Source organism: Malaya genurostris, chromosome 1 (genome assembly GCF_030247185.1).
Source record: "Malaya genurostris strain Urasoe2022 chromosome 1, Malgen_1.1, whole genome shotgun sequence".
Taxonomy (NCBI): Eukaryota; Metazoa; Arthropoda; class Insecta; order Diptera; family Culicidae; genus Malaya; species Malaya genurostris.
The window spans coordinates 100277578-100300068 of record NC_080570.1 but is presented as its reverse complement, the minus strand read 5'-3'; the positions used below and the strand labels follow the sequence as shown (position 1 = coordinate 100300068).

Genomic DNA, 22491 nt, shown 5'->3' with positions numbered 1-22491 from the left:
AAAACATTTCAACACTTATGTCTTGCTTTTCATATCAAAATTGCGTTTGCGAGAGCAATCCATAAATTTTACGGATACATAGAATGTCGGATAATATTCAATTTCCTGACCAGGAACCCAAGCCAAAAACAAATATTATACATCTAGAATCGAATCGAAAAGGATTATTTTTGAAGTTGGTTCGACTAAACTGTGATATTGCGTATCGCATTCGACATGAGATCTTATCTAATCTAGTCTAATCTAATCTAATCTAATCTAATCTAATATAATACCACATAGATCGGAGCTGACTAGTTGTTCGAGATAAATATATCAAATAAAGAAAAGCGCTTCAAAAAAGCATATTTGCTTAAAAACAGTGACAATAAATTTACGTTTTTACATAAACTTGTGAATATATCAATCAATAAGAAGCTAATTTAAATTGACCTTTGCCCGAAACAATATTTTTTTCAGTCCAAAGTATTGTCAATATTAAAATCTTTGATCCGAACAGGTTAGTATTACAATAAAAATTATGCAAATTGTGCAATAATTGTATTATAGCGGAGCACGTTTTGCGATCGAACGAACATGTTCCTATTCTATCATTTGGGGTAATTTATTAGTCAGGAATAGCAGATCTATCCTAATTCTAATAGAAGAATGAAGAAGCACAAATGAATAGTAGTAAGTGCTTAGTTTTGGAGATAGAAAACCAACGGAACTTGGAGAAACGTTTAGGTATTAGAGGGTGCCTTAAATTTAAAGTATGAAAAATCAATCCCTAACACATGTAACTAGATTTTTTTTAAATAAAAAAACCGAATTGTATTCACATATGCATATGCCGATGTAGTTTCCGGCGGGATTTGCAAATAGTTTTGTTTTTACTAAACTATTTGCTACATTTCGAATGTATTTTCGGCTTATTGCACAACAAATTATTAGTCAGTTTCCTTTTACCGGTAAAAATAAGATCAGATGATTAAGAGAACTATTTTGTTTATCATCAATGCCAAACAGAGAAGACCTAAACTATGCACGTTGATTTGCCTAGACTTGCATTATTCTTCAACGCTTCCATTCATCTCATTTCGTGGTCTGATCCTAATAACAAATCTAAATGGTGTTGCACGATTTATTCAATATTTATCCACATTCTCTTACGAAACACATATCACTCTTTGAGCTCGACTGAAATCTTATTCAACACTTGTTTTGCCTAAAGAGGAGTTTTATTATGAGGGAGCGATGCCCGAAACCGTTTGAATAAGGAACAAATACAACCGACCGAAACTCTATCACCGACGTCAACTTGGTGGTTGGCGAACGAAACGCTAAATAACCGGCTGCCACCGCACGCTTGTTTACTATCGACTATCCTATCCTAGAGGGAAAATCAAACTGCGAGAAATTAGCCAACTTGGCCCAAACGGCCGCCCCGTCACGACTCACGAGTACGCTTCTCTGTTCACTGTGATGTGTTAGTACTCAGCAACCTACCAAACCGAATCGAATTAGTAGAGGAAAGTAACTTGTCAGGCACTAACAACAAACCGCCGCAGTGTTGGGTTGCGGTTCGAGGGGACTTTTTACAGTTTGCTGCGATTTTGTGCGCTCCTGCTTGTTACGCCAGTCGTGTTGGAATTCCATCTGGTGGATACATTAATAATCACCGTAGTCGTCGTCGTCACCACTATTCACTAGCAGCATCATCAACATGACCAATATTGTTGTTTGATTTCAATACGCAAACTTATGAAAAAATATTATTTCATGCACATTTGAAGAGATAACACAAAACATAATTATCCGTATTTTTTGGTAATTTTCATGTGCGACCGAACCGAAAAGCGGACGATCAGAAAATTAAAACCTGCATAACAAAAATAAACAAAGTCACTTGATGTTTTAGTTATGTCCTACGAAATCGTGAAAATATAATGTTTGTGTATGAGTGTGAGTACTAAAACTTTGTATGGTGAATATCTCATTCATAACTATTTGGCTCAAATGGCACGTTCCCTTGTATTGAAGTTTTTGAACTGGTGCTTCCGGAACCGGGAACTGGGGTTGTTTGGCCAGCAAATAACATAACTTTCATATAGGAACAGTTTTGAGACAAATTTAGAAGAAATGTTCTCCTTTTTGCTTCATCGCTTTGAATGATGAAGATTTTTGACTACTATTTTCGATACATCCGAAACAGGGATCTGATTACCGATATCTCTTAAATCAATTTTTATAGCCAATAACTAACAAGACCTACACAACGTAAGTTTTTTATGGCTTTCCTTTTTACCTAGAAACACACTCTTGAAATAAATGTTTTTCTACTCATCACCATGTAATTCGGAACCGGAAGTAAGTGAAAATCGGTTCAGGCATCTACAAGAACATGGAATGCTGATTTTTTGCAATTTTTGAACATATCACCCTGTAACTCTTGAACCGGAAATCGGATCTGAATAAAATGTTATAGCGTTCTATGGGAAAGCATGGCCTTTCATACGAATTTTAGATTATGAAAATCGGTTAAGGGAAAATTAAATGCATATCTTGATGCCATTTTTCGCACATATCTCCGTATAACCCTGGAGCCGAAAGTCCGACCACAATAAAACTCAATAGCGTTCTATGGGACTATAACACCTTTCATATGAATCTAAGATTGTGAAAATCGCTCCAAACCATCTCGGAGAAAATGCATATTTTTGCACTTACACATATACATACACACACAGACCTTCTGCAATCTCGACGAGCTGAGTCGAATGGTATATGACACTCTGCACTCCGAAAATCGGTTCAAAAGTGGGTTTTCACTGTGATTGCATAGCTTTTCTATATGAGAGAGGCAAAAAATGAAGGAAAATCAATAACAGTTTCCGAATTACATGTAAAAATACATTTAAAAATCAGTCTTGAGTGAAATCCATGCAAAAAATGGATTGTCATACTGGAGATGTGTGCAAAGTTTTATCTGAACCAGAGCAAGTTGATCACGATTTTGCCACCTTCTGTGCTGATAATTTCTGGAATTGCTACCGAGTATCTTGAAAGGCATACGTTTGCGACGTATCTCAAGGACTTATAAAACTCTATACCATCTTATTATTAGTCTAACATCTAAATCATAGTTAATCTTCGAGACTTAGCTGCCTACACGTCAGATTGTCAGAAAGCTGATCATTGTGGCAAGTCCTGTGCGAAACTGGATAAGAGGAAATCTACTTCAGTACTCTTAACTTTTAACAACGAACCCAATGCCTGGATAAACAAAAAGATAGTAGAGAACCTCCACGGAAATGCATCTAAAAACAACGACGACGAATCAATGAACGATGACTGGAATTGTGAACCAATGAATAACAGTGAGAGCGCCCCTGAAGCTCTCCCCCATGACATATTTTACATAAACTAAATACATGACAGTTGAAATTTATTTAAATCGCACATTTATGAAAAGTTACGTGAACATACGAGTGGATAGAACAAGAAATCGACAGAAAACCAACCGTGAAATTGGAATGTATTACTCAAACTATTTAAACCAAATCAATTCATTTTTTCAATACTTATAACGTCGGAATTCATCTGTTTCTTTTACGGATGAGCCAAATCGATATCAGTTCTAAATTTTCAAGTTGCATTTTCGAAAAGAATTGATTCTATCTTAACCATCCTTCCTTTCAAATATCGCATGCAATGTAAAACTGATACCCAAAATGCATAATACATTTTGTCAGAAATGGGTTAAATTACATCAACTTTGTTTGTCCATTGCGCTAGAATAACCACGTCAAATTTTGAACTTGAAGTTAATATACTTTTTTTGCATTGAAAAATAATCGAACGACTACGGAAGAGGGCAAAAAAAAGAACGTAAGTGGATTATACTTACATTTTCAGTGAGCGTTTAGAGCCTGAATTATTTATCGTTCTTTAAAAATTTAATATTTCTCCATCATGATAAAGTTATTCGGTAACTGTACTCGTATATACTGATTACAATAATACAACTTACTTGAAATACTAAACGAATATAAATCAATCGAATTACTTGAAATACGAATATTTATCGTGAAGCTGTTTCACCCATCATATGCATGGAAGATTGTAGTGTTATGCATCGAATAGCCAATCGAAAGTGTGTTGTGACGATAACAAACGAGTAAAAAGCTTATCCATCTAACAAAAGTGAGTTTTGTTTTGTATTTGTCACGCTGGACCGATTTCAACAGCGAAAAGAACAAACATTTCACGTAATGTTTATATATGCTCCGTAAGTACTCTGTTAATGTAAACTATTGAAACACTATCGAAAAATGCTCGAAGCTGCAGCATCATCAACATTGTTAATCATAAATAGTGGTAACAAGAAGCATCTACAAAAGAGGATTCGTTGAGTGGAGTATTATGAAAACGACGCTTCAGTGCCTAGTGCTGCTGTATAAATGTAGTGAAGAGGTCTATTTAAATATAGACTGGGTGCATCATCTATACATAAACGCTTACTTGCCTTCTGCGGCAATTCGCCGGAGCATGTCATGTTTGCAATCAATGCGAAATCTATGCATCAACCACGCTGCACCGTCGATGATTTACTCTGAAGAACATCGAACATACAAGTATTATTTCATTCTCGCATTGTTTCACATAGATGAGGGTGCAGCATGCAGTGCCATTTTTTTATTACTGATTCGGTTGATTACTAACGAAGATCGAATGTGCACAATTATTGTGTGTATTATTAGGAAAGTGGGAAGGTGCTATAGGGCGATAAAAAACAGAAACTGAATTTATTTTACAATGATTTGAGTGACAATAATAGCAAAGCATGTGCTTCAACGACGACCTATGGTTGCTATATTCGTTGCTGGTTTTGAGCCGTATGCTGCTTTGAAGTCTATGAATAGGTGATGCGTAGCTACGTTGTATTCAAGGCATTTCCGGAGTACTTGTCTTATCACGAGTATACGATGCGTAGTGGCACGGGTCCTAGTCAATCCGGCATGGGACGACCCTACGAATTTCATAGTTATTGGTGATATACAACGACAAGCGATTTGGGAGGTTACCTTATAGGCGACGTTCAGTAATGTGATATCGCGGTAGTTTCAACATGGTTAACAATCAATTATCGGTACCATGATTAAGAAATTATGAAAATCATGAAACGTGTCTTTTCATGAGATCATACCTATTATTAATTACATTAATAAATCATGGTACATGCATTGGATTTGTATCCGTGAACAGTTAAGCTTATCTCCCTTTTGGCATTATAAATGCGCTTATATAATTTAACTACCAATCGATTCGGGAACATTCAATTTAAACACGTAACGCAACATCGTTTTAGTATGTTAATAGTACACTCTTGAAAAATCGGGTTGAATTGACCGATGTTTTAACGAGCCAATCACAGCATGCCATAATGATGTCATCCTCTTGATTCCTCTTGCACGGTCGACGGTTTTTATCGTTGCTTCACACTAGGCATAGCACTTCTGCTTCGGTCAGTATAGGGAGGTTTTTCGCCATGTCTGAAAAAATACTGCACCGTTCAGCACAGTACGAACTTTCACACAAAACGGAATCTGTCAATGTGGGTATGCCAGATATGTTAAGCTTATTCTCGTTTGCTGCACACCATGTATCTAACGACAGTTCGACATGTAGATAGCGCTGTGGTTAAAACGATGATGTTTTTGAATGAAGCTGTCAAAATACATAGGAATATTCATTCTTCAGTGAGTTTTTTATTTATTTGCGATTGAAATTCGAATGATCGCAATATATTCTGTTAGAAAACGAGAAAAGACAATGATTTCTGCTAATTAGAATTTCAACCAACTAGTTAAATTATTCCGCTTGAGAATAAACCTATTTTTGCCTTTCTCATATAGAAAGGCTATGCAATCACTGTAAAAACCGACAGTTCGTCGAGATCACAAAATGTCTGTACTTGTATGTATGTGTGTATGTGACAAATAATGTCACTCGATTTTTTCAAAGATGGCTGAACCGTTTTTCAAACTAGTATTCAAATGAAAGGTCTTACAGTCTCATATACTGCTATTGAATTTTATCCCAAACTGACTTTCGGTTCTGGAATTATGCATGGGTGTTACGCATCACCAAAATGGAAAAATTTGTCACTCACATTTCTCAGAGATGACTGAACCGATTTTCACAAACTTAGACATCCCATAGACTGCTATTGAATTTTACCTTCATCGGATTTCCGTTTCCAGAATTACAAGGTAATGCAAATCTACGAAAATATGCGCATTCATTTTTCTCGGGAAATTCATAACCGATTTTTACAAACTAAAATGCAAATAAAAGGTCTTGAAACTCTGTAAAAAGTCCCCGTAAAGTTGATTCAGATCCGACTTCCGGTTCCGGTATTACAGTGCAATAATTGAAAAATTTTCATTTTTATAAGTATTTTTTCGCAAGTCAATTTTTTATAAAACTTACTGGTTAATTCATTTAGTTCGCAGATCTTGTTATTTAGTGGATATATAAATCTACTTTGGAGCTAGTAGTTTCCGGTTTCCGCTTCCGAAAGCACCGGTAACAGTGAAGAAAAGCTCCAAAAAGGAAACTCACTTCAATTTCTCAGCAACGGTTAAAGCGACTTTCACAAATCATGATTCAAATTAAAGCTCTCATTGTCTTAAAAAATACTGTGCAGTTTCATCCAGATCTGACTTCCGGTTTCGAAATTATAGTATGATGAGTGTCAAAACTTTCAAACTGACATACAAAATGATGCGAAACCGGTGCGCATCGGTATGTGCTGGTACGGAAAAAGTAAACACCACCGCCAAACACACAGCGTGCTTTGTTCAATTTTGTATAGCGTGCAGGGTTGCCATATTTAAATCTATATTAACTTGACATAATTGTTTACAAATTGAAAAGGTTATGGTAGTTATTATCACATAAAAAGTTTTTGAATATAACGTAACGTGAGAAAGGCATCATTACACCACTGGGTAGAATAAAAAAGGTTTTTCTTTCGAAATGGCTTTCTGGCTTTTGAAAGATTGATAATGTTGATTTTACTTGTTGCCACTGAACTGAAATAATTGGTCTGGCTGAAAAAAGTAGTTGTTCAAACCTTTGATTTTGATAACGTAAATCGTTTACATAACCTAACGTAGCGTCAATAGCTAAAAATAGTTCAGTATTAAAGAAATTAATGGTTTACTGTTCATACAAAATTTTCACGAATACAAACGTATCACCCATTCCGTAAGTTTGTTTAAAGAAATAGTATCGTATTACTAACAATTTCCGGAATTTGTACACGATTCCTATGTTGTTCTACTATGAGATATACTACTAAGATAATCATTTTCTTTTTCTTTCACTGAGTTATTTTGAGATTTGCGTTTGAAAGACGCAGAATTACTGAGCAATTCCAGGTATGAGTAGACGAAAAAGTGACAAAATCAGAATCTACTTTCTCCGATTTGGATGAAACTTTGCACATAGCTTCAGTATGGCAAACCATAAGTTTTTGAACCGATTGAGAGGTCAATCCGACTCACGACTGATTTTTAAAAAGGGCGTATGTATTTTTGCATTTCACAAAAATTGCCTTTTTCAAATCGTTGTAACTTAGAAACCGTTAATTATACAAAAATGGCGTTCAGGAAGAAGTTGCAGGGAATCGATTGGGCACTCTAAAAAACATATTCGCTGAAAAAATATTTTGATTTTTGCTGAATAATTACAAAATAATCCGAAAAAGTTAAATAAAAAAAGCATGGTTTTAATTTTTTTTGATAATTTTTATTTTAAAGCTGTTATTGAAACCTACAGGTTGATGGCTATCCCATCCGTTTCTTTTGAAAAATTGAAGAAGTTACAGCTAAAACAATTTACGGGTCTCGTTGTAATTCGGAATCCGTTCATCGTACATAAATGGCGTCCAGCAAGAAGTTGTAGAGAATCAATAGGGCACTCTAAAAATATATACACTGAAAATTTTTTTTATTTTTTTCTCAATAATTTCAAAATGAATCAAAAAAATTTAATTAAAAAAAATCAGGGTTTCGATATTTTTTAGATAATTTTTATTTTAAATCTTTTATTAAAACCTACAGATTGATGGCTATCCCATCCATATATTCGAAATTTCAATTTTTCGTTGAAAGATAATCATTTAGACAGTACAATATTATTCTACAAGTTAAAGGCAATAAATATGTTCATGATATCTTTTCTTCGAAAAGTAGCTGTTCTTGAGATACTTGGATATTTAATTATAACACCGTTTTTTTATATTTCCATGAATTGTTTATTTGCTTGCTATATCTACAATTATTACATGTACATGCCAATTATTACATGTACATTCTTAATTATATTTAAGGTTTTAAGTTTTTGAAAATTGTATGAGTACTACGTGCATGGTCATTCGAATACAGTCTTATGACGATTGTGGTTTCTGAAATCGGAACGAAAGAATGGTATTTCGGTGTGCCTGGAATCATTTTGGTATCCTTATAAACACTACTCCACTTGGTCACACCCCGTTCATATTCTTCTTGTGACACGTAACAAAAAGACATGGTCGTGAATGCATCTCGACGTCTCTGCTCTGCCCATTCATATAATTGTTTCGCAGTTGTGATAACGTGTAATAATTGTAGATATAGCAAGCAAATAAACAATTGATGGAAATATAAAAAATGGTGTTATAATTAAATATCCAAGTATCTCAAGAAAAGCTACTTTTAGAAGAAATGATATCATGAACAAACTTATTGCCTTTAACCTGTAGAATAAAATTCTACTGTTTAAATGATTATCTTTCAACGAGAACTTGAAATTTCGAATATATCTGTAAATCGTTTTAGCTGTAACTTTATTTTTCAAAAGGCACGGATGAGAAAGCCATCAATCTACAGGTTTTAATAAGAGCTTTAAAATAAAAATATTCAAAAAATCGAAACCCTGATTTTTTTTCAATTTAATTTCTTTTGGTTCATTTTGAAATTATTGAGAAAAAAATCATTTTTTTTCAGTGTATATTTTTTTCAGAGTGCTCTATTGATTCCCTACAACTTCTTCCTGGACGCCATCTTTGTACGATGAACGGTTTCCGAATTACAACGAGACCCGTAAACTGTTTTAGCTGTAACTTCTTCATTTTTCAAAAGGCACGGATGGGATAGCCATCAATCTGTAGGGTTTAATAACAGCTTTAAAACAAAAATTATCAGAAAAAATTAAAACCACGTTTTTTATTTAACTTCGAAAAAGTTAAATAAAAAATTTTGTAATTATTGAGAAAAAAATTTTTTTCAGTGTATATTTTTTTTAAAGTGCTCCATCGATTCCCTACAACTTCTTCCTGAATGCCATTTTTGTACAATTAACGGTTATCGAGTTACAACGATTAGAAAAAGGCAATTTTTGTGAAATGCAAAAATACATACACCATATTTAAAAATCAGTCGTGAGTCGGATTGACCTCTCAATCGGTACAAAAACTTATGGTTTGCCATACTGAAGCCATGTGCAAAGCTTCATCCAAATCGGAGAAGGTCGAGTCTGATGATCTGCTAAGTATTTCTGGAATTGCTCTACTGTAACTTTAAACGCTTAGAACTAGGTGATTTGAAGATAGATTAATATAATTTCTCGATGAACATTAGATTAACACCTAAGTGCAAATGACAGATTCTCTTTCGATTCATTTTTTTATGTTTCGCCTCCGGCTTATCAGTGCAATTAGCAGATTATGTTGATCACAGTTCAACATAATCCGCTAAGCAGGCGTAAAGTACTTGCTATTTACAAGTCACTTTGTTTACACCGAAGTGAGGTCTTTCTTGACGTCCCGAAAGAACGAAACAAATTGACGGCGTTCTGAGCGCCAACAGGTTGTAGTCATGTAGGGGTTTTGGTACCTAATAGAGTACCGGTTTGTGCAAAAGTACACATGACTGATTTCATTTTTTTTTTTACTCTCCTTCCGTAAAACTGATTCTAGCTAACCACATAGACGATATTTTTCAAAATCGAATTTTAGTAACACAGAACATAATTCTTCCAAAATTCTTAAAATGGGCATTTGTTACTCTGGAAAATCCAATCTATGCCTAAAATTTCAAAGCATTCCGTACTGAGCTTTCTTTGTTCCTTACGGAAGTGAAAGTGAAAATTTCAGTTCGATGGGAAAATTATAAACGGCATGATTGCACTGCGAACTTAACACAATACCATCATTACCAAGATTTCGGTCATCCACACATATTTTTTTATGTTGTGAATACAACTCACTTTACTATGGGATGCCTTTTCTAAATTTACCCTGTACAAGAATGGGTAGAACTTAATCACGAATATCTCTTCTTGTTTTTAACACAGACACATAGTTTTTTCTCCATAGCATCGGAAATGTGGTCAGCAATTTATGATGAAATTTTCAGTAGTATGAGATAATCACAAATAATTGAAAATTAAAGTTTTCTTAAATGTTTGGTATGGACAAGCATTAAGGTGAAATTCAGTGCCAATGTAAGTCACACAAAATTTCAACCGCATAAATTGAACGAATCATTGCACAAAGCGTATCGTACAAAACCGACACATAGAAATACGGAATATGTACAGTGGTTGAGTGTAGTGGACTTACGGCATGTTTTGTTCGCTAGAAAGACAGACACTAACTATGATTAATTTATATTTTTTTACTTTTTACTTTTTACTTTTTTATTTATGACTTCTGGTCAGTCAGTAATTTTTACTTTTTTCGGTATTTTAACGATATCAAACTAACTAGAGATTATAAGAGGAGAAAGAATATGAAATCATAGAGCCACAGTACTCAAGGAAGAGCAAGGATGTGAAGAATAAAGTGCGGAAAAGTGAGACGTGACAAGGGTCATTTAAGTAAGCAGAAGGCTTCTCGTATCTAAACTTTTACCTTCTACCAGAGGAGTCGAACTTAGGCATCTTAAAAATACGAGTCATCCGAGTCTCTGATATGTCAGAAAGTAAAGGCAAAGGTCGTTTGCCATTTACTGTCCGAACCGGCAAAAGTAAAGTTACGAGAAGTTGTCACATTCTGCCCACGACGGTTTCTCACACAATGTGTTTCATTGTGTTGATATTTTCTCATCTCTATACAGTTAGTTATAACACCGGAATGGAAGATTTGTCCGAAACTATTGCTTGAGTGCCTGGAGTTGTAGCGTATGGCTATGCGTCCCAGGGTGCAAGCGGCGCACGGACAGCGCTCCATTCATCGCTGTGTGTGATGGAATCCCATCAATTTTTTTTTACTTTTTACTTTTTTATTTATGACTTCTGGTCAGTCAGTAACTTTTACTTTTTTCGGTATTTTAACGATATCAAACTAACTAGAGATTATAAGAGGAGAAAGAATATGAAATCATAGAGCCATAGTACTCAAGGAAGAGCAAGGATGTGAAGAATAAAGTGCGGAAAAGTGAGACGTGACAAGGGTCATTTAAGTAAGCAGAAGGCTTCTCGTATCTAAACTGGCAAACGACCTTTGCCTTTACTTTCTGACATATCAGAGACTCGGATGACACGTATCTTTAAGATGTCTAAGTTCGACTCCTCTGGTAGAAGGTAAAAGTTTAGATACGAGAAGCCTTCTGCTTACTTAAATGACCCTTGTCACGTCTCACTTTTCCGCACTTTATTCTTCACATCCTTGCTCTTCCTTGAGTACTATGGCTCTATGATTTCATATTCTTTCTCCTCTTATAATCTCTAGTTAGTTTGATATCGTTAAAATACCGAAAAAAGTCAATTTCTAATTAAAATGCCAAGCCGAAATCAAAATTGATTTTCTCGTTATTTGCAAAATTGTGCTTTATTACAGATCAAAACCTTCAACATGATGACAAAACTTCACCTAGTTGATTCCAACTATGTATCATTTTATAAAGAAGCTGAATAATATTTAAACAAGATCTTTTCATATGTAATTACAACTGGTTTGTAAGATGTTCATTAAAAATATCTAGTTTATGAAGTCCATGTTATATCAGTATATAAGTGAATATATGTCCCGGGTTGGCGGTTCAATGCATAGGGCACTGGTGATACAAACCAGTTGTGGTATGTTCGAGTCCCGACCTGGAAGGATTCGTAGTGTCAGTAGAAGCACCAGCCATGCAATGGTTCTGTACACTCTGAATCGGCTGCGAAGTCTGTTGAAACAGAAGGAATGTAATACCAAGGCTTTGCTATAAGTGAATAATATTTTGCCATTTCTCATGACTTCTGAAGGAATTGTAGATCCTATTTACACACTTGGCGAGTGGATATCAATAATTTATAGTTTTAGAATTTTTAAATTCGGTTTCGGGATATTCTTTCAAATCGCTATACAATTTGTATTTTCGAGATGGGCTTGACAAGTAAGTTATTGGAATTTATGTCATATTAATTCCCAACTTAAATTTAGATAATTCTAGACAACTAAATACGATTTTTTGTAGTTTTCCCTATTTATGAATGAGTTTGAACATTTATTTTTTATTCAATCGGTCTTTTCCCCTACAAAACACTGTATTTTTTTGTTCTAATATGTTCCGCCTTATAATCGTACCATTACAATTATGCAAGTTATGTAGTTTGCAAAATTCTCACAATCAATCAACTAGTACTTGCGATTATCGATATTCCTGTGTGTGAAAAATGTTGCATGTAAGTTTTATTCGTATTCACGTCATCCAGTTATGTTTTTGAAATTACCCTCCCGCCTTTTTTAGCAGAATCTCGGCAAAAAATTGCCGAGATTCACACAGTCGAGTATTCAGTAATCATCTCGGTAAAAACTGAAATTTCTGAAAGTATCGGCACTCTCAAACATCAAATATTGCCGAAATCATCAGCAGAAGGTTTACTGATTGCTCAGCAAAATCGTCACTGAATATTCGGCAAAACTATGAAACCTAAAATTATTTTTGGGAAACTCGACTAATATCGATACAGCAATTGATGATTGAAATTAGGAGTCTATCAGCACATTAGTCTATTAGGACAAACTAAATTTAATTCTCCTATCATGGACTATCTTCAACTGCTCATTCGTCGACATCGATATCAACATTTTTGTGATCCTTCTGTGAAATCCATAGTTGAGGACCATCAAAAGAAAATAAAACATAGATTCACTGAACAATAAAAACCACATTCTAATCCTTTCTATAGTTCTTTACAAGTCTTTAAAAACCAGTGTTAGCTTTCAACAAAGGATGTATTTTGGTAGACTTATTACCAAACTCAATAAAAAAAACCTGTAGAAGCATCCAAATTATCTTTATTTTTCATTATGAGTTTTCATTGTGCTGTTATAGACAACAACTAAGAAACCTTTTAAACCCTTGAGTAATCGTTTGACAAGACATGGGCTGCCACCAATTTCCAATGAATTGTTCAACATAGAACCTGTAACAATTTTACTGAACTTCTCGCTCAAACGCAAAATTTGGTATTGCCTTCTACTTTTCACTTGTTGAATAAAAACAATCATGATGCTGAAAACTGTTATTCATACTTCAGGTAATAATATTTATAAAGGTAATGTACACTACCTCGTATTTTTGTATATGGAACATACCACTTCTTCTATTTATTGACGCAGTAGAATCTCCTCCTCTAAAATCCTTTATACAATGGAATCGAAATCGGGTCCCACAGTGATTGCATAGTCAATTTATATTTTAAAAAAACAAAAAGTTACTATGCAAAAATATCGACCTTATGGGACTTTTTAAAACATTATAAAATAAACCCCCTTAACCATCTGTTGTAATTGTTTAAGATTGAAAATCGTAAAACTTTGACCGCGTGACCCTGGTAATTCATATTAGAAAAAATGGAAAACTGGGAGTTGGGAGCCCAACACAGTTAGGCTGCGTGAATGGTATCGACTTGCCCATTACGCTATACCCTTATAACAGTTTTGTTGCAATGTACAGTTTATTTCAGTTACAGTTGTTGCAACAATATTTGAATGTAACGAGAATCTTTCTGTCAAAAATGCATTTTATAGAGATTCATATAAAGCAACTACAACAATGAAGACCTAGCGGTATATGCAGTTTTTTCAAGACATTCAGGAATGGCAGTATTCAAACGGTTGAAGTAGCTAAATAACTATTTAAAAATTAATATGAACTGCACTCATCTATGTTCCATTCCACGTAAATTTGAAATCGAAAGTTTCCAATCACAAACATTAATTACGCAGATCTTTTGTGTACGCTCTATATTCATTAGGAGGTTTTCAATCGGCATTGAAATATAATTGCGTAGAATTAAAATATTTTTTATCATGCGCATAGCTAACAAATGGGCACCAGATGCACCACAATCCGCGTAGCAGCGATTCGGTTCTGTTTGGTTTGCAAAACGTGTTTTCCAGACCGGTTGAAGTTGTGCTGCATCAGACATAAAAACGGAATAGGCAAAGACGAAAAAATATTAGCTCTGATCAACGATGATCATGTTTTACCGGATTCATGCGCTTCACTTTTTATCTTATCAATTTGATCGAGCTGTGTTATACACAGTTCTACATATGCTTTTTCATAGGCTTTGGTCATGCTGCGCTATCATAACAATCGATCGGTGCAGTACTTAAAACATACTTTTTCCTTCGATTATCTCGAGCACGCAACCGCTAATCGTCGTTTTCACTTTCAATGCTCCAGATAAAGCTGCTTGACCGCACCATACAACAAACATATTACGTAGAGTAAAAGAGACCAGAACTTGACAATTGTTTGCAATCAAAAATTTCCTTTCATACATTACTCTCGGGAATACTTGGACCGATATAGAATCAATAAGAACTCAAAATATGACTGTCGAAGTACATACAAAGCAAATGCAGTAAATAATATTTTTTCCGTAAGAAGCTGATTATTTCCAGCTGCTAAGTGACTCGAACAAAAAAGCCTTTTCGCTATAGATGATTTAAGATACTCAAACCTACAAGTCTTAGAAATTTTTAAAATCAAATTCAACACTTTGGAGAAAGATTTTTTGTAACTCAATAACATTGAATGGCTTATCTCACATTAAACGTGAATTTAAAATTATAATTCGTTCCATGACAATATGATATGGTGTACCGAAAATGATCATCCGTACAATGGAAATAATGAAACTCACTTTGCCGGTATGCCGGATATCATATAACGCAATTCGAATTTACCAAAAATACCTAAAAGTTTAATCCGACGACTTGAAAGCTTATGGAAACCAGAGTAATGCTTTGGATTTTGCTAATGTTCGAAATCAGTTTACATTACAGTCGCCAATACCAGTCGTAAGTTTCAAACTTTCCCAATTCGAATATGGATCATTTTCAACAGATTTGTTCTTTGTTTCACCATTGCGTTGCACTATTTCATATTGCGAATTCGTTCCATTATAGTATAGGAAATACTCATTTCTGCTTCAGTAAAATTAATCTCAGCTTCGCGAAATGATGAATGCTGTTTGACCAGAGCACAGGAAAAATGGAAGTCATGCACGGTAAAATTGTCTGTTTTGCCGGATGCGCTTGGCAAAACACTGTTTGGAACATAAACTGTGCTCGAGATAGTTGCTACTTTTAGACGAAATAGACTAAATACACGGTCTGTTAACCAAGCATTATTTTTTTGTTGCCGAAAGGCATATTTGTTACAAATGTTACAGCAACGAAGATGTGTAAGACCGTGAATATATAATTAGTTAAATGTTAGGATATTAAATCTACTTAAACCTGAACAGATGAGTTACACAATATTATATTTTCTTTTCGGCTGCTAGTGTTTAACAAACGACTGTGACTTGCACTTGTTTTACATTCTGGTTGCACAAAATCATTACAATTACGTTTCGTTTCCCAATCCTTACAGTATTACCTCCATATCTTTCACAGCATGATGATCACGACCAATCAAGATTTGCAACAAGTTTGTTTTGAGCAACATGATGGGGATAATACATTGTGCAAGTTGCATTGATCCCTACATACTAATCAGTACCGATGCCGTCCTGCAGATTCACTTGGAAAGGGAAGGATTTTTAGTTCGATGCATGTTGCTACTAGAAGCCGAGAAATCCTCAGTATTTCAACCAGTATCACAGGATGGGGTAGACTACCGAGACTACTTTTCTGTGGGTTTACCGGTCGTGCAGCGCAAATTCCATGATGTGCATCCTTCTCCATTGAGTAAGGATACAGACAAGCCCTGGGTCCGTGACAACATCATTCAATCTGTCTCAAGGTTGTGGTAATGTCCAGGGCCTCTACATTTTAACATACATCACAGGAAGAGGTAGGCTATCAAGACAACTTTGAAAGTATAACGGATATTGTTTAAATTTGTACGTCTTACTAAAAAAAACAGGTGCACGAAACGATTGGTTTTCAAAATTCGTATAACTCGGTAATTTCTAACCAAAGTATAAGCTAATTCTTATCAATCAATTCAATATGAGAAATAACAAGAAAATAGATAAAAATAATTTCATTCGAAAAAAATCAGAAAAAAATCTGTGAAACTAATGTATTAGACATTTTCATGTAATATATAGTAGAGTTACAGAGCCTAGTAATTGCAAGTAGCAATAATTCACGACATGAAACTTGAATAAAAAGTTCCAGTCATAAAGAATCTTTCTTCAAAAGGATGAAAAATGACTTATTTATCATTAGCAGAAAAAACGCGTAATTTTGTGTACGTAAGGTTGATCAATTACTAACACCAATTTTACGTTCTAAAACAGTTTTTTTTTTGAGAAATTGATTTTTTTCCAAAATATGTCAAATTATGTTGTTTTAAAAAGATGTTTAAAATGCCGTTGTTCAAGTAAGGTGCTACTTTACACTTCTACGTTTGAATGAAACAACACAGATGAAGTGGAAAACAAAAAACCATACTTAAGAAGTTGTTATTAAGCATAGAATTGCATCTAGATTGAGCGTGTTGGCTAGTAACATAAGAATTCGACCAGAAATACATGTTGAAAATGTAAAAAAGAAAATCACTTACCGTTGCCCGCAGCCGGAGCGCTAGTTCTCTCACTTTTCAGAGTTGCCATTTTGGAGAACCTGTACTACTTGTACTACTCTTTTTCTCTTTAGGTCGTACAGGTATAATATCCTGCAGATTAGAATTCTTTCTTTCAATTCTGTTTTTCAACAAAGCATTGGCTTTATAGAATCGTTTGCACAAATTTCCGCAGTGCACCTTTTAATTCACTTTCACAAATCTTCGGGCTATCGTATATACAAATATATACATTGATAACTATTTTGCACCCATAAAACACATCCACTTTTTATTCCATAATTAAGGATTTACATTTTGCGATTTTCACATATTAGGCAATTTCCAGTCTCATTCCTCTCTATTTGTAGAACCTTAATTGTATCCTAAAAGAACACACGCATTTTTTCTTCACTGCTTGCAGTTCACGATGTCGTCATTTTCGTTGTATTTTCAATCGTAAATTAACTTGCCTAAGCTTGCAAAAAGGGCTCAACTATAAAGCATCCACCTCATAGTTCTATATCCCACACCGGAACACTTGGCAGCGATTGTACATCATTTCTATGTCGAGAAACACATTAATACACTTTTTACATGGTCATGCTAACTTTTGTTATACTTTTTATAGCAATGGACGTATTGAAAATTTTTATGTTAATTTTTTCTCATAGTTTTGGAATACACGGAAAAACTGCTGCGCTCCCATACAAGACTACTCACAAAGTGCTTGATAGAAATTTGTTTCCTAGGTTATCAGTGTTAGTGAGATATTCTCGTTTTTGATACGTTCGAGCTGCACATACTGCAATGATTGTATAGGTTTGTTTACTTCGTTTATCTCTTTCCGTATTCCCATCGTAAACACCCATGCAGCAAATGTTTTCAATCGGCTTTTCTATCAAAATCGTAATATGACAGGAACGTTAACAGAGCAAGAATTTTTAGCAGCGGCTCGACAATTTCTGAATTTTTCGCTTCAAATCCACGATGACTGGGAGCTTATCGAATCGCAATCCGGGACAGCGTATTTGAAAAAAAGTATTGTACAATCACTAGTTATACCTACGAGTGAAAACGAAGAAAGCCTCAATGAATTATTGGAAGATGATCCTTCTCTTTCCAAACCAATGAGTTGTTTGGATTTCTATAACTTTGAGTATCACATAATTTATAGTACAAGCTATCAAGTTCCAGTATTATACTTCAATGTGCATAAATCAAGTAAGCTATTTGCGATAAATATTGTCCCAAAATAAATTATTATTTATTTCAGATGGAACATTACTTAAGCTTGAAGAAGCTTGGGCAGGATTTCGTCAGCTGAGCTCAGAAAGCTCCGAACAATTACATCAAATTTTAACACAAATGGAACACCCTGTATTATTCAAACCATTTTTGGCACTTCATCCTTGCCAAACATCGAACGTTCTTTGCAATCTTAGAAAAAGTAACAACCTTATAGTATCGTTTATATCATCCTTTGGTCCATTTATAAATCTGAATCTTAGTTTAGAATATTCTGCTTTGACTAAATAAACTGTTATGGAAGTAACCATGTTCTAAATCTTTTTTTTCATTTAGCGGAATCTAATCTATAAGTTGTTGGCGAGTTGTCTATTAGATAATAGATTCACGATGATAAGAACCAGAGTGATTGTTTTTATAACATTTTTTATTAATAAAAAAGTGCAAAACAACTTTTTTTTATTTTGAACAGAAAAAAGAATCTAAGCGCCCTTTCGTTTCGCTAGCGTTATTGCAAGAATAGTATGCTACAATTGAATAATGTTCAAATGTCTTCCGTTGATTTGTAAATAATGAATGCCAAATCTATAGATTCTGAGAAGTAGACCTGTAAAGAAAACAGTAACGTAGTAAAGTAAGTATATCTGCGTCTGTGTTGGAAATTTTCACACCAGACATGTGAGAAACACCAAACTGTTCTACAATTCACGCCTTTTTTTGAGAACGGCCAATAAGCCATCCATCAACATTCACTTTGAAGAGTAACTTCGAATGACTCGGCACTCGCTGAGAGTAAGTCATAATAGTAAACGGCAGACAAAAGTTTTCTCTTTCGTCTGGTGTTAAATTTAATACTCTATCTTTCATAGCTCGCTTGCAATTTCTTTCGAAAGTGGAAGTTGACAGGGGGCTTATTGGCCGTTCTAAAAAAACGCGTGAATTCCACTTGAGACCAGGGATGCCAGGTCATTTTTCCAAAAATCTGTGATCAAGCTACAAACCTGTCTGTGAAAATCTGTGCACGTTTCCCGTATCATAAGGGCATGTTCAGGAGTGTTCTAGTTCTTGATGCATAATTTATGTCAGTTACAAAATTTAAATCTGGATTCTATACCAAGAAAAACTGGCAGCCCCAACAATGTTTTACTCGTGTTTCAAATATACAAAAAATAGAACGGCATCGTAGACCAGTTTTAAATTCGACAGAAGAATTGGTCGAATAAATAAAACTAGAACGGCTTGCTGGGGAAACGTTTTTTCCAGTTTGTGTTCTATTATAGATCTTCCATATAGAACTTTTAACTCTAATATTTTCCAGTTTCTTTATGAATAAAATAACCGCACCGATACGCAGTAGCCATTACAAGTCTCTCTTTATTCTTTCTTAATGTTTGTTTCTACAATAGGTACAAATAGTGCATACTCTGGCGGACTCAAATAGTAACTAAGTGATGCCCTACGGTTATGACAGTGCTGATTCAATCGCGATATTACATTGTTAATTATATTATTACACGCTGTTTTTTTTTTACATATTTTTTTTTTAAATTAGAGTGGGAAGCCGTTTACTCGCGGCTGACTCGAGGTTAAAGAAATTTACGGAAGCGGAAACAAATTAATTTGCAACGAGTAACACTCGATTCACTTTGTCCATTCACCATACATCTGTGGAGGTTTGATAGTACGACCACTTCGCGTATGTGATGTTGATGAGTGCTCATTATTTGCATCATGTTCGTTTTCGTCACTTGTGTTCGTTCCATCTGAAACCGTTTCATAAATCGATGACATAGAACCAGATTCCTGTATGTCATTTGACAGCGGTATACTTTCATTGAGACTTTTCTGACAATTGTTGGTACAAGCTTGTGAATTTTCATATGGAGCAGTACGTCCTGTGATAGGAAAATCTTCATTGTTGGTTACTCTGTTCAAGCCATCTTCGAACAGTAAATCACTTGTGTTTATGACGTTATTGTTAGTCTTTGATATAAATCGACGATTTCTACGAAAATGATTGTCGAAATTGTCAACGATAATATATGATCTATCATTCACTTTTCTAACAATTTTGCCATATTGCCATTCTTTACCGTTTTTTTTAAACATCACTTTCTCTCCCTCGTTCAGAATCGACAAAGGTTTTGCATGTTGATTGTAGTATTTCTGTTGGATTATTCGTTTTTTATTTATACGATCTTTCACCAACAATTCGTCGACTTCAGTGCAATGCAATAATCTTGCGTTTATAGGAAGCTTGGTCTTCAATAAACGACCGAAGAATAGTTGTGTAGGGGACATTTTCATACTGGCCACGGGTGTATTATTATATTCCAACAATCGGTACTGAAACATTGTGGGCTCTCCTATTTCCAGGCACCTCTTTAATAAATTTTTCGCTATTGCAACGCCTTTCTCTGCTAATCCGTTACTTTGAGGATACCTGGGGCTCGAGAAGACGAAACGGAAATTGAATTCATCTGCATACTTATCGCACAGCTCGGAATTGAACGGAACGTTATCGCATCGAATCTCAGTGGGGTAGCCGTAACGGCAAAAGATGTTATCAAGAGCTTTAATTACTTGACTAGCCGATTTATCCTTCAACATCTCGGTACAAAGTAGACCTGAATATGCATCAATCAAGCTGAGAAAACTATCACCACCATACTCAAAAATATCTACTGATACTTTGTGAAAAGGATAATCAGGTTTGGTATCTTGAATCAAAGGTTCTTTTTGATTGTTTCGTTTGAAATTTTCACATGTGGTGCATCCTTTGACTGTTTCAATTATATCCTGTGTAATACCCGGCCAATAAACATGAATTCGTGCGCGTGCTAGCGTTTTTTCGATTCCCATATGCGAATCATGCAACCATTTGCACATCGTACGTTGCAGCTCTGTAGGAATCACTAAACGATGATCTTTAAATAAAAGGTTTTGCTCAAAATGAAGTTGATCTTTTACTTTGTGAAACCGCTGAGACAAATCATCAAGCTTATGATACGACGGCCAGCCTTCCTGTACAATTTGCAAATTCTACTATAACGTGGATCATTCCGAAGGGCATCGACGCATGTTTTGTAATTGTCTTCCGACATGCAAACACGTTTGGTAACTGAGTGAATTAACCCAGATAAATTCAAATCATCATCGACCGGATCATTCAAAGGAGCTCTAGATAGACAATCTGCCACCAACATATCTTTTCCAGGCGTATATACGATTGACAAACCAGGATATTTCAATAGAAACATGAACATACGCTGTAAACGAGCAGTAACACTGTCAATATCTCGATTAATAAGCGTAGCAAGCGGTTTATGATCAGACTGAACTTTGAAGTCACGCCCGTAGAGAAAGTAATGAAACCGCTCACAAGCGAAAACAACTGCCAAAAGTTCCTTTTCTATCTGAGCCCATTTAATTTCACTTTTTGTAAGACAGCGAGATGCATAAGCAACAGGTTTCCCGTCTTGTAGTAAGACACTACCAATTCCATCTTTAGAGCTGTCCGTTTGCACCACAATCGGCTTCGCAGGGTCATAGATCGTCAATACCGGTGTTGTTGAAATGACTTGCAACAAATTTCTGAGTTCTTCATTATGAGCTGTTGTCCAATGCCAATCCACATCTTTCCGTATTACTTCGCGCATCAAAGTCGTTCTTTTTGACAAATTGGGAATAAACCTTGCCAAGTATTTGAATAAACCCAATAATCTCATGACCTCAGACTTATTAGTAGGTTTTTTTAGTTCTGTTATTGCACGAATGTACTTGTTGTCTGGTCTTATAGTGCCATTCGAAATAATATGGCCCATCAACTTGATTTCTGAGCACCGATATTGAAGTTTGTTGTCATTGAATCGAATGTTATATTTCATAGCTCTATCCATGACTAAACGCAAGATTTTATCATGTTCCTCATTATCTTTTCCCGAAATTGTTAGATCATCGAAGTAAACTTCTACCCCAGGTATACCTCCAAATATTTGAACCATTTTCTTTTGGAACATTTCTGGCGCGCTATTGATGCCAAACGGTACCCTGTTCCATTTGTAGCGCCCGAAAGGAGTCATGAAAGTTGTCAGATCTGAGCTTCGAGAATCTAGCTCCATTTGCCAGAATCCATTTCGCAGGTCAAGTACAGTAAACACTCTCTTGTTCGACAACGTACTCATAATATCTTCAATCT

The 22491-nt window shown here is 35.0% G+C and overlaps 2 protein-coding genes across 5 annotated transcripts in view; one reads left to right on the top strand and one right to left on the bottom strand.

The window, feature by feature from the left end:
* Positions 1 to 17785, bottom strand: part of LOC131425233 (guanine nucleotide-releasing factor 2) — a 90996-nt gene extending 73211 nt beyond the window's left edge. The window contains exon 1 of one of the 4 annotated variants that reach the window (XM_058586954.1): positions 17049 to 17785. In XM_058586954.1, the coding sequence (XP_058442937.1) occupies positions 17049 to 17097 (49 nt within the window). In that variant the 5' untranslated portion in view covers positions 17098 to 17785. Of the gene's footprint in view, positions 1 to 1152; positions 1251 to 1276; positions 1383 to 17048 lie in introns of those variants that run through there. The other 3 variants (XM_058586949.1, XM_058586947.1, XM_058586948.1) reach the window with 3 other exon arrangements.
* Positions 17786 to 17959: 174 nt separating this feature from the next.
* LOC131427240 (ubiquitin-like-conjugating enzyme ATG10) lies at positions 17960 to 18676 on the top strand. The gene is made up of 2 exons (XM_058590252.1): positions 17960 to 18269; positions 18322 to 18676. Exons 1-2 carry the CDS (start codon positions 17960 to 17962, stop codon positions 18582 to 18584), a joined length of 573 nt encoding a protein of 190 aa, XP_058446235.1. The 3' UTR covers positions 18585 to 18676.
* Positions 18677 to 22491: the final 3815 nt, after the last annotated feature.